This window comes from Pristiophorus japonicus, chromosome 7 (assembly GCF_044704955.1).
Source record: "Pristiophorus japonicus isolate sPriJap1 chromosome 7, sPriJap1.hap1, whole genome shotgun sequence".
In the NCBI taxonomy this organism is placed as follows: domain Eukaryota; kingdom Metazoa; phylum Chordata; class Chondrichthyes; family Pristiophoridae; genus Pristiophorus; species Pristiophorus japonicus.
This window is the reverse complement of record NC_091983.1, coordinates 222,403,895-222,417,386: the sequence shown is the minus strand read 5'-3', so window position 1 is coordinate 222,417,386 and position 13,492 is coordinate 222,403,895. Positions and strand designations below refer to the sequence as shown.

Genomic DNA, 13,492 nt, shown 5'->3' with positions numbered 1-13,492 from the left:
TACATGTGTACTTTGACCCTTTTTGTATTTTCGTTGATAAAATGGCAAGATGAAATGTATTTTTATTGTCAATGCTTTACTGCCTTCGTTACTGACTGGTGGCTAGATATTTAAGTAAATATACATGTGGAGCACATTCATCTGTACTGTGGGAGTGTTTGTAAGGTGTTTCATACTAAAATTAGTGCATTATTGTTAAAATGGTGTCACCATAGCCACACCTGCAATTAGTCCGCAATTTCCATCTCCAACAAGAGTCTAACCCCCGCCCCTTGACTTTCAACGGCAGCATCATCGCCGAATGCCCCTACCGTTAACATCCCGGGGCTGTCCTGCACTGGTTCCCAGTCCGGTGACACCTCAATTTCTCAGCCTTGTTTGCAAATCTCTCCGTGACTTCGCCCCTCCCAATCTCTGTTACCACCTCCACTCCTGCAACTATTTTGTTGAATTCAATAAACAAGTGCTCCCTGATTAAAGGGGGGTCACACACTAGAAACTTTCATTCCAGTGCCCTCGTATTTTTTTTTTTTGAGGGCACCAAAAACATAAATTATACAAGTGTCCCCTGGCTAAAAAGGAGGGAGGGGGGCACTAAAACCGACAAATTTAAACAAATTAAACTTTCGACATGTGGTTCAAATTAAAATTTTGTTGCCGGGGGTGGTGATGCACTCCAGTCCCTCCAGCGCCCACCTCGGGGAAGGCCGCGAGCGTACCGGTGGACACCGCGTGCTCCATCTCCAGGGACACCCTGGCTCGGATTAACCGCGGAAGAGAGGCAGCTCTACAACCCTCCGAGATCTCTGCGCTCCTCCAATTCTGACCTCTTGCGCATCCCAGATTTTCATTGCCCCACCATTGACAGCCATACCTTCAACTGCCTCAGCCCTCAGCTCTGGAATTTCCTCCCTAAATCTTGCGCGCTCTCGCGCTCGCTCGCTCTCTCGCTCGCTCTCTCTCTCTCTCTCTCTCTCTCTCCCCTCCTTAAAACCTACCTCATTGACCAAGCATTTGATCACTTACCCTAACATCTATTGATGTGGCTGTGTCAATTTTTGTTTGAGAACACTCCTGCCTTGGGACATTTTACTATGTTAAGGGTGCTATATAAATGCAAGTTGTTAATGTTGGAGATTTACTTTGTCGTTAACCAACCTTCAAAATAAGTCTTTTTTGTATGCAGGGTTCTTAGCTGCTACGTCCATGTTTACATTTGTTGTGCTAGTGGTCACTATCGTTATCTGCCTGTCTCATGTCTGTTTTGGCCACTTCAAATACCTCAGTGCTCATAACTATAAGGTAAGTCACTTTTTGTTATCTCGAAATTGTGTCGGTGGTGTGCTTGTGGATAACCTCGTGACTGGTACATGGTCAGCTGTCGACCTGGCCTGTCCCTTTAAGGCCACTGCGCAAATACTCGCCATTTAGAAATGGACTAAAAAAAATTGGATAACTGTAGCTCTATAAACTTTTGGGTCAGTCACGAGGCACTTATAATTGCTCATAATATTCTTGCTCCTCTGAAGTTTGATGGATACATACTAGATGCAAATCTGTGTGTCTATTTACACAGGTCCTTCACCAACAGCAGTTGGTCACAAATTGGGCTCAGGATTCACATCCATTCAACTTTGTGACCTTAACGAGGCAGAGTCTCCTCAGCAGCAGAATAATGCATTGTGCGTTACATGGTACAGCCTGCTTGTCACTATAAAGCAACACGTCATTGGAGTTAGCCAGATGTCCTGGTTTCCTTTTTGGTGTCACTTCCCTCCCCCCCCCCCCCCCCCCCCCTACTCCCCTGCTGTATATCTCCCTGGCATTATTGCCCAGTTAAATGGTTAAGTAGTTAGATGGCCTCCTACCATACCTCCTGAGAATGCTGCTCTGTAATAAGCCCTCCTGAGATTCTGCAACAGTAGAGTGGCTCAAAGGAAATTGGATCTCCTGCCAATTATTACTTTTGGTTTTTTTTGTTGACATTTTCCCTTCCTCTTCCTGAAATTGTTGGCCCCATGTTGGAGTGCAGTTCTACAGGTGCCCATGTGGGACCTCACCCAGTTGACCATTCTTTACGTGTGATCCTAGTTAGTGAGGCTTTCTGGGCCATTTGACCATAACGGGCATCTCCTCTTGGCCTGATGAAGTCCTCACCTACACACGAGCACATTTACCAGCAGGAGTTCCTGGATAGCTATTCCAGCTCCCCAGCTGCTGAGGCCGATGACTGCTATGCCACTGGGTTCTGCTAACTCACCTGATACCAGGGATCAAACATGCAACATTCCCAGTATGTGCATCGGTAATTTACTGCCACAGAGATAACCCGCCCCCCAACCTTTTGAATCTGTATTCCATCTCATTACTAAACCCTGTTGCATGCATTTTTCTGATTTTTACTGGTGAAACCAATTTTTTTATCTCCCTCCTTTCCTGCCTGCCCCCCCCCCCCCAAAAAAAAATAAAATCCTCCTCCTCTCACTCTGCTGAAGGAATTGTTTCTTGTTGGGGTACAGTTCCACATGCTCTACAGCTGTTGTTTCACCCCAGTACTCACTCACTCGTGTGCACTTGGGGGGTGAGAATACCAGCAGACGATATTCAACCAACAAGGGCATTATATCGTGCCCTCGTGCAACTAGCCTGCAACACAATTTTCCAGCAGAGTGGCACTGAACACTGATCAGAAGTGGGAAGGCTGGCTTTATTGCATTGTCTTTCCCCTGCCTTCCAATCCAGGAGCACTGCAGTTAATTGTCGACAAGAGCATAAGAAATAGGAGCAGGAGTAGGCCATACGGCCCTTCAAGCCTGCTTCGCCATTTAATATGATCTTGCTGATCTGATCATGAACTCGGCTCCACTTCCCTGCCCGCTCCCCATAACCCTTTACTCCCTTATCACTCAAAAATCTCTCTATCTCCACCTTAAATATATTCAATGACCCAGCCTCCACAGCTCTCTGGGGCAGAGAATTCAACAGATTTATAACCCTCAGAGAAGAAATTTCTCCTCATCTCAGTTTTAAATGGGTGGCCCCTTATTCTGAGACTATGTCCCCTAGTCTAAGGAAGACACTAATAACCTCCCGAAAATACTAGGGGACTGAGGGTCTAGCGAGAAGGGGGAACTGAGGGAAATCCTTATTAGACAGGAAATGGTGTTGGGGAAATTGAAGGGACTGAAGGCCGATAAATCCCCAGGGCCTGCATCCCAGAGTACTTAATGAAGTGGCCCTAGAAATAGTAGATGCATTGGTGATCATTTTCCAATATTCAATGGACTCTGGTTCAGTTCCTATGGATTGCAGGTTAGCTAATGTAACCCCACTTTTTTTTTTTTTTAAAAAGGAGGGAGTGTGAAAACAGGTAATTATAGACCGGTTAGCCTGACATTGGTGGTGGGGAAAATGCTGGAATCAATTATTAAAGATGTAATAGCAGCGCATTTGGAAAGCAGTGACAGGATCGGTCCAAGTCAGCATGGATTTATGAAAGGGAAATCATGCTTGACAAATCTTCGAGTTTTTTGAGGATATAACTAGTAGAGTGGATAAGGGAGAACCAGTAGATGTGGTGTATTTGGACTTTCAAAAGGCTTTTGACAAGGTCTCCCACGAGATTAGTGTGCAAAATTAAGGCACATGGTATTGGGGGTAATGTATTGATGTGGATAGAGAACTGGTTGACAGACAGGAAGCAAAGAGTGGGAATAAAGGGGTCCTTTTCAGAATGGCAGGTAGTGACTAGTGGGGTGATTAGTGGGGTGCCGCAGGGTTCAGTGCTGGGTCCCCAGGTATTTACAATATACATTAATTTAGACCAAGGAATTGAATGTAATATCTCCCAAGTTTGCAGATGACACTAAACTGGTGGCAGTGCGAGCTGCGAAGGAGGCTGCGGGGGGACTTGGACAGGTTAGGTGAATGGGAAAATGCATGGCAGATGCAGTATAATGTGGATAAGTGTGAGGTTATCCACTTTGGTGACAAAAACAGGAAGGCAGATTATTATCTGAATGGTGACCGATTAGTAAACGAGACCTGGGTGTCATGGTACATCAGTCATTGAAGCTAGGCATGCAGGTACAGCAGGCAGTAAAGAAAGCAAATGGCATGCTGGCCATCATAGCGAGGGGATTTGAGTATAGGAACAGGGAGGTCTTACTGCAGTTGTACAGGGCCTTGGTGAACCACACCTTGAATATTGTGTTCAGTTTTGGTCTCCTAATCTGAGGAAGGACGTTCTTGCTATTGAGGGAGTGCAGCGAAGGTTCACCAGACTGATTCCTAGGATGGCAGGACTGACATATGAAAGACTGGATCGACTTATATTCACTGGAATTTAGAAGAATGAGAGGGGATCTCATAGAGACATATAAAATTCTGACGGGATTGGACAGGTTAGATGCAGGAAGAATGTTCCTGATATTGGGGAAGTCCAGAACCAGGGGTCACAGTCTAAGGATAAGGGGAAGCCATTTAGGACTGAGATGAGGAGAAACAACTTCTCTGAGAATTGTGAACATGTGGAATTCTCTACCACAAAAAGTTGTTGAGGCCAGTTCATTAGATATATTCAAGAGAGTTAGATATGGCCCTACGGCTAAAGGGATCAAGGGGTATGGAGAGAAAGCGGGAATGGGGTACTGAGGTTGCATAATCAGCCATGATCATATTGAATGGTGGTGCAGGCTCGAAGGGCCGAATGGCCTACTCCTGCACCTATTTTCTATGTTTTAGTTCCCCTATGAGTGGAAACATCCAACTTGTCGAGCCCTCTCGTTACTTATATGTTTCGATAAAATCACACTCATTCTTCTGAACTCCAATGAGTATAGGCCCAACCTATGCAACCTATCTCCATAATCCACCTAGTGAACCTTCTCTAAATAGCCTCCAATGCAAGTATATCCTTCCTTAAATGCGGAGACCAAAAGTCTATGCAGTACCCTAGGTGTGGCCTCACTAATATCCTATACAGTTGGAGCAGGACGTTTCTGCTTTTATACTCTCTCTCCCTTGCAATAAAGACCAACATTCCATTTGCCTTCCTGATTACTTGCTGTACCTGCATACTAACATTTTGTGTTTCATGCACAAGGACCCCCAGGTCCCTCTGTACTGCAGCACTTTGCAATTTTTCTCCATTTAAATTATAATTTGCTTTTCTATTTTTTTTCTGCCAAGGTGGATAACCTCACATTTTCCTACATTATACTCCCATCTGCTAAATGTTTGCCCACTCATTTAGCCTGTCTGTATCTCTTTGCAGATGTTTTGTGTCCTCCTCACAATTTGCTTTCCCCACCCATCTTTGTATCATCAGCAAACTTGGTTACATTGCACTCAGTCCCTTCATCCAAGTCATTAATATAGATTGTAAATAGTTGAGGCCCCAGCGCCGATCCCTGTGACACCCCACTAGTTACTGTTTGCCAACCAGAAAATGACCCGTTTATCTCGACTCTGTTTTCTGTTCGTTAACCAATCCGCTATCCATGCTAATATATTACCCCCAGCTCCGTGAACTTATATCTTGTGCAGTAACCTTTTATGTGGCACCTTATCGAATGCCTTTTAGAAATCCAAATACACCACATCTACTGGTTCCCCTTTATCCACACTGCTCATTACATCTTCAAAGAACTCCAACAAATTTGTCAAACATGATTTCCCTTTCATAAAACCAAGCTGACTCTGCTTGATTGAATTATGCTTTTCCAAATGTCCTGCTACTGCTTCCTTAATAATGGACTCCAGCATTTTCCCAACGACAGATGTTAGGCTAACTGGTCTATAGTTTCCTGCTTTCTGTCTGCCTCCTTTTTTAAATAGGTGCATTTCTTTTGCGGTTTTCCAATCCGCTGGGACCTCCCCAGAATCCAGGGAATTTTGGTAGATTACAACCAATGCATCCACTATTTCTGCAGTCACTGCTTTTCGGACCCTGGGATGCAAGCCATCAGGTCCAGGGGACTTGTCTGTCTTTAGTTCCATTATTTTACCCAGTACTACTACTTTAGTGATAGTGATTATATTAAGTTCCTCCCTCCCTATTGTAGAGCCAGTACTGAGATCAGCTAGCACCATGTATTTTAAAGGAGGAGAAATTTAAGCTCCTGAACCTTGCCAGGTTTTTTTCCACTTGTAGATAACTTAACATTCCCTGTTGATTTTCAGCATCCTTCCACTCCAGCAGATACTGTGAGTACGGAGGACGAATCCTGTTACAGAACACTGGTAATTCTTACCACGCGGTGTTTGGGAATTAACTTTGACTAATTTTTACCAATCACCCTTGCAGATCACGGTGATCCATAATAATCAAATTGAAAACCTTGACTAAATTTGCATGCTGGGGTCTTTTTCCTATCGCTTCATTTTCATGCTTTATTTCGGGAGATAAACACTTTTTTTGCCCTCTGTCACCACGGGTTTCCCCAGGAGCGATCTAACATGGGTTTAGATAGAACGTCTGAGTTACGTGAGCTGTATGCAGCCTGTGAGCACTGACAATACAGTTTACAAAGCCTAGACACTTCTATTTCAGATTTGCTGGTTTGTCCTCTTTGAAGTTTTGGGCCCAGAGGTTTGGAAAGGGCTGGTTTTAGCACTTGCGCATTGATGAATAAATACGCTGACAGAAACTTGAGATGCCTGCATATTAATGGGAACTTGGATTTAAACATTCAAATGTATGTAGCTCAGCAGCCCATTTAAAAAAAAAACTGGGGACACTCTTGTTAGGTGCAGAGTCAAACTCCTAATGTACTCCAGCAATATGCCTCAACTCCACCCTCAAAAGAATGTTTCCTAGTTTAATTTCGCACACGAGCTATCTCCAAGATTATTGCCCACAAGATTTGAATCTGATTTTTGTTAGACATCATAGGCAGTCCCTCGAATTGAGGATGACTTGCTTCCACGTCAAAAAGTTTGCAGGTGTTTCAATGATGGACCTAAAATTCCAGGTCCGAACTAAATCTTGAAGGGTGGAAGATGCCTGTGCGTGGATTTTTTTAACGTGTGTTGACCGCTGCACACCAGCCACCACACGGGCTTGACAGAGCTAGGTCTTGGTCCAGTAGCAAGGATTAACCAGGACGACTGGAGACCAGCTCTGCTGCACAGACCTAGTGCACACACGTATAGCAGAGTAGGGCTGGCCCGTGCTGCCCCTGGGCCCTCTCCTCTTCTGGGCTCACGCCTCTCCTGGGCCCCGATCGCGTCCCTCTACAATCTCTTGCCGCTCCTTCGCCCCGACCTCGCCGCTCCTGCTGTACCTGCCCCACGCTCCAATCACCGACCTGGACCTTGATGACGTCCCTTTTCACTGCCATTGCTCTCCTGCTCCAGCACGTGCTGCTCCCTGGAGTGGTAATGCTGCCACGCTGCTCCTTCCGCTCCCCGGCCTGCTCTGATGGAGCTCACAGGCCAGGGGCTGCACAGACTGTTAGACAAGGCTATTGAGGGTTACAGACCCAAGGTGGGTAGATGGAATTAAAATGCAGATTAGCCATGATCAAGTTGAATGGCGGAACAGACTTGAGGGGCTGAATGGTCTACTTCTGTTCTGTGTTCCTAGAAGCTTGAATGGGACTGTCCCAAATTAATTTTATTTCACACACAACCCATACACTTAGAGGAAATTTTGATCCTATCTGGCTTGGGTAGATTCAAGCACATGTTTAGAAAAAGAGGATGAATCTTACCCAGCCAGTTACTACCCTAGCGACCTTCTCCGAATCATCAATAAAGTAATGGAAGGAGTCACCATGCAACAACTATTCACCAATAACCTGCTCACCAAGCTCAGCTCAGGTTCTGGCAGAATAACAGAGCTCATCACAATCTTGGCTGAGACATGGACACACGAGCTGAATACCAGAGGAGAGGCGAGTGAAGTTGCCCTCCTCTTCAAAGTGATATTCTACCAAATATCACACCAAGGAGTCTTAACAAAACTAAAATCAATGGAGTCAAATGGTAAACCCTCGAGTGCCTGGAGTCATACCTGACACACAGGAAGATGGTTGTAGTTGGTGGTTGGTCACCACAGCCCAGGATATAATTGCAGGAGTTCCTCAAGGAAGCATCCTCACCCAACCATCTTCAGCTGCTTCATTGATGACCTTCAGTGTGTCACAAGGTCAGGAGCAGAGCTGTTCATTGATGCTTCCAGTGTTCATCTCCATTCACAACTCCCCCGATAATGAGGCAGCCTATGTCACCCTACTGCAGAACCTGGCATGACATTTTCATCATAAGTGCCAGGTAACGACCATCTCAAACAAGACCAACAGCACCACCATCACCAAATTCCAGGTGTTACCATAGACCAGATGCTGAACTGGAACAACTGTATCAACATAGTGGCTACAAGAGCAGGACAGAGGCTGATGCCATGCAATGTCTGGCTCGCCTCCTGACCGTTCAAAGTCTCACCACCATCTACTTGAGTCAGGAGTGCGATGGAATACTTGCAACTCGTCTGTGTGGGAGTAGCTGCAACAACACTTTGAAAGCTCAACACTATTCAGGATACAGTAGTTCCCTTGATTGGTGCCCCTGCCACGGGACTTGATATTCATCCTGTCCAACAGCACAGCACTCTGGCTGCAATATGCATCATATAAAGGATGCTTTAAAGCAACTCACCAAGCTTATTTTCATAGAATCATAGAGGTTTACAGTATGGAAGGAGGCCATTTCAGCCCATCATGTCCGCCCCGGCCAAGAGACTATCCAGCTTAATCCCACTTGCCAGCTCTAGGTCCATAAACCCTGCAGGTTACGGCACTACAAATGCACATCCAAATACTTGTTAAATGTGGTGAGGGTTTCTGCCTCTACCATTCTTGCAAGCAGTGAGTTTCAGTCCCCCACCATCCTCTGGGTGAAGAGATTTCCCCGCAAATCCCCTCTAAACCTTCTACCAATTACTTTAAATTTATGCCCCCCCTTGTTGTTGACCCCTCTGCTAAGGTAAATAGGCCCCTCATAATTTTATACACCTCAGAGGTCTCCCCTCATCCTCCTCTGTTCCAAGGAAAACAAGCCCAGCCTATCTAATCTGTCCTCATAGCTAAGATCCTCCACTCCCAGCAACATCCTTGTAAATCTCCTCTGAACCCTCTCCAGTGCAATCACGTCCTCCTTGTAATGCGGTGACCAGAACTGCACACAGTACTCCAGCTGTGGCCTAACCAGTGTTTTATACAGTTCAAGCATCACTTCCCCCCCCCCCCCCACCACCCGCTGTTGTATCCTATGCCTCGACTAATAAAGGCAAGCATTCCGTATGCCACCTTAACTACCTGGTCTGCTACCTTCAGGGATCTGTGGACCTGCACTCCAAGGTCCCTTTGTTCCTCTACACTTCTCAATATCCTTAATGTATATTCCCTTTCCTTGTTAGCCCTCCCTAAATGCATTACCTCACACTTCTCTCGATTAAATTCCATTTGCCATTGTACTGCCCACCTTTTCCTGCAGTCCGCAGCTTTTTTGTTTATTATCAACCACACAGCCGATTTTAGTATCATCTGCAAACTTCTTAATCATACCCCCTATATTCAAGTCTAGATCATTGATGTATATCACAAAAAGCAAGGGACCTAGTACTGAGCCCTGTGGAACCCCACTGGAAACATTCTTCCAGTCACAAAAACACCCATTAACCATTACCCTTTGCTTCCTGTTTCTGAGCCAATTTTGGATCCAACTTGTCACTTTGCCCTGGATCCCACTTTTGACAGCACCTCTCGTGGGAAGGGCAAGATCAGCAATGTCACGGGGTCATCGTCAGCTCCAAGTCATCCTGACTTGGATGTATATCATAGTTTCTTTATTGCCGCTGGGTCAGAAACCTGGAATTCCTTACTGAGCACCACTGTGGGAGTACCATCACAGGAACTGCAGCCGTTCAAGGAAATTGCAGATCCATCAGTCATAATTTTCCAAAGCTCACTAGATTCAGAAAGCGCTATCCTTCAGTGCCACCCAGTGGTGCCCTGTAACTAGTTCATCCAGTGGAAGTTACCAAAATATTTTCTCTCCAGATAGTAGAAGTCGAGCAGAGTATTCAAACCATTTGTACCCATGTAGCTGCTGAATTGGCAGGGGTGGGAGAAGTGGGGAGAGAGAGCAAGCAGGCCAGGTATTAAGAGCGGAAATGTGAGGATACATGAATATTCTGGAGATTTGATTGAATTATCTTTGGGGAATCAAGGAATATTCATGTAGCATAGCCACAGATCAGCAAGTGAGATGTGAGCCCATGATGGGGATAGCATGCTTCCCGCAGAGAGTGGGTTGGAATGGCAGAGTGGTCTTTTCTTTTGTGTTGAGAGAATTGCGGGTTTGGAGTTTTATGTAGAGATGTAAGACTTCTGATTGGTGTTGATCTCGCTTTCAGATTGATCGTAGTGAAGTGGATGGTGCTGTCGAAACAAATGGACAACGGGAAAGCACTTCATCCCCACCAAAGGTTACAGTAAGTTACCCTTTCATCTGTCGCTATCGATCACCTGTAGTTGCAGTGCATTACTGCAGCTGTTTCTGCAGTGAAAGACTGAGAATTTCAACTTGTTCAGGGTCTCCATTTTAGGCGTATTGTAGTCTCCATTAAGTTCAGTTGGCGGCATACTTGCCTCGGAGTCAGAAGAAGGTTGTGGGTTCATACTCCACACCAAGACATGAGCATACAATTGAGACTGACAGTCCAGTACTTTGTGTGCAGTTTAATACTTTTGGGGCCGTTTATTCTGCAGCCCAGGAACAGGATAATTGTCGCTGATTGTGGCACAATATTATGTGGCTGTCTTTTCCCCCACCAGTTTGATATGACAGTGAGTCAACTCCTGCTGCTGCAATGATCTCAAAAGTTGCTCCACAGCTTCTCAAGGTTTTATTTGCGAGCAAAATTAAATCTGTGTTTTTCTGTTTATTGATTAAAAACTTCTTTGCGCCCTGTTTAAAGTGGTATTTCTGTCATTATGCTGGTCAAAACTTGGGCACAGCACAGAATGAGGCCATTCGCCCATCATCTCTGTTCACTCTTTTCTCAAACAACCTAAAACGAATTTCACTTCTCCGTGCTCTTCATAGTTCTGTAGCTTCCTCTGTTTCAACTATTTATTCAAATTTACCATAACCGTCTGTGGTCTCTGCCTTCAATGATGGCAATGCATTGAAGCTCCAAAAATCTTCTGCTTAAAAAAAAAAAAATCTCTTAATCCCCCCTCCACTTTTAGTTGTCATTTTAAATTGATGCCCCCATGCCACTGTTTCCTGAGGTAACAGTGTTTCCCTATTTATCCAAACCCTTCATAATGTTTTTAAACCCTGGTTACGAGGAGGTGCTTGCTTCAGCTCAACCCCTCCCCTCAGCTAGTCATGTAGCTGAAATTATTGTGTGCTGCGAGGAATGGGACTCCTTAATCTAATTAAACTAAACCTAGAACACTACATTGTTACTTTAACGTATTGCTCCTTCTCATGCTTGTTCTTGAAAGAGGTGGTTACTTTTAGAATGGTGAGCGGGGGGGTGGGTGTATGTTAATGTAAAATGTTTGTCCCTCGTGTCGCACAGGTTTTTTAGAAACCGGTGCTTTACCACAACTAGCTGTTGAGGCAGGGATTATAAGCATCATTTAAAAGGGAATTAGATAAGTTTTTGAAAAATGTAATATAGAATTTTACAGGGTAATGTGATTGGAGTAAATATATCCCGTTGAAGAGCCAGCACATGCACAGTGGGCCAAATGGCGACATCTGTACTGTCTGATTCTGTAATGGGCTTGAATTTACTGCAACAATAACGGTGAGTCCAACCAATGTTCCCTTTAATATTTTTGGGGGTGCTCGGCCCTTTTACAGGCTGCATGGTCCAATTAAATTCCCCAGCATGCGCAGTTTTTGCCTTTAAAAGTCGGTGGGCCAGTGCTGCAGGTGCTCTAGACCGCTGCTTTAAGGGAACATCGAGTCTAACGGTGCCCAGCGCGCTCTATGTGCAAATTGAACAGCGACTTCAGGCAACTGCAGGTGCGCAGTTAAACGTGGAATTGCGTAAGTTGCTGTCCGAGATGCATGGCTCCTTCATAAGTTGCATGTGAGCGGCGTCTCGCTCCGCATTCAGTTGTATTGAACAGCGTGCAGTTCCTGTACTTGCGTCATAGATATGGGCTAAACTCGCCACAGAAGGTTAGGGCTTGTCCATGTCAGTCTAAGTACCCTTTGTAATGGCATTATCATAATTACTGCCAAACAACCTCTGGCACTGAAAATTAACTTTTACAAGTGTGCATTCTCATTTCTTCAGCTTTTGATTGAAATTTGAAACTTTATTTAAAAATTCAAGTTAATTTTTTTTAACTTTTTCTTTCTGTCTCTTTCTTTCTCTCTCTCTCTCTCTCTCTCTCTCTCTCTCTCTCATTCCAATCTTTCTTTCCCTCTCTTTATTTTGCCTTTTGTGCCTGATTTGTCCTTGAATTCAATATTGTAACTTACACTTCCTGGTTCAGACTCTGCGCTGTTCATTGACGATCCTTCAATCTAATTGGTTAAGGCGATACCCAGCTGCTTGCCGTGTTTGCTCGGGTTCCAGATGTCATGTAGAGGGCGCTGCGCCATTTCCATCTCCCACTTACAGCAACTTGCCGTGCAAACTCGCATGGAAAATAAACGGGCAAGTCTAAGCTTTCGTTCACTGCTTACAGTAAATTCTGCCCTAATGGATCGTTCAAGAAAATCAAAAATAGACGGGGGCCATTAATGCAAAATGCCTCTCTGTACAGGGGGGATGCAGGTGATCCAGACTCTCTCCCTGTGTTTTAATAGGCTACTTTGTGAACCCATGCGATACTAACCTGTGCTAATTCTCGTGTCAACAGAGGTACATTGCCCAGGTATTGCAGGATCCTCAATCTGAGCCCATGGGAGAAGATGATGAGCCAACATCGCACAAGGACACACAGGAAGCGAATAACGAAGGAGCCTTCCAGTCCTGCGAAGACAGTCTCATTGAAAATGAGGTTCACCATTAGTGGAAAATGAAGAGGAGCTTTTTTTTAAAAAAAAAAAGACTGCACAGTTTCGGACCAGGGAACCGTGGCACTACTGGTTCAATGAAACCCCAGACTGTAATTACTAACCCATGGTACTGTGTAGCCTATACCAGTACAATGCAATTTGCTAAACTTTTCCTGTATTTGTTTTGCTGATGGGAGAAGTGGAATATGATGGGTTGGGTGGGTGGGGGGAGGGGGGTGGAGAAAAAATAGCTACGCATTTGTACCTGCCCGATTAAACAGTCAGCCATCATGTACATTTATATTAGTGGTAGGAAATTTTGCTGCATCTCCAACATTAGTCCTAGAAAGACTTTTATTGGCCTGCCACCAGAGTAGAGAACAAACCAGAGAGCCGGATTACATAAGCACACATACTTTCACTGGAAGAGGGGTGGGGTGAGAGAGAGAGAAGGAAA

At 45.0% G+C, this 13,492-nt stretch overlaps 1 protein-coding gene across 6 annotated transcripts in view; it reads left to right on the top strand.

Moving 5' to 3' along the window:
- Positions 1-13,240, top strand: part of LOC139267477 (CSC1-like protein 2) — a 297,646-nt gene extending 284,406 nt beyond the window's left edge. For 5 of the 6 annotated variants that reach the window (XM_070885844.1, XM_070885847.1, XM_070885842.1 and 2 more), the window contains 4 exons: positions 1,187-1,302; positions 6,184-6,243; positions 10,421-10,498; positions 12,897-13,240. In XM_070885844.1, coding sequence (XP_070741945.1) covers positions 1,187-1,302; positions 6,184-6,243; positions 10,421-10,498; positions 12,897-13,049 — 407 coding nt within the window. In that variant the 3' untranslated portion in view covers positions 13,050-13,240. The remainder of the gene's footprint in view (positions 1-1,186; positions 1,303-6,183; positions 6,244-10,420; positions 10,499-12,896) is intronic. The other variant, XM_070885848.1, reaches the window with a different exon arrangement.
- Positions 13,241-13,492: the final 252 nt, after the last annotated feature.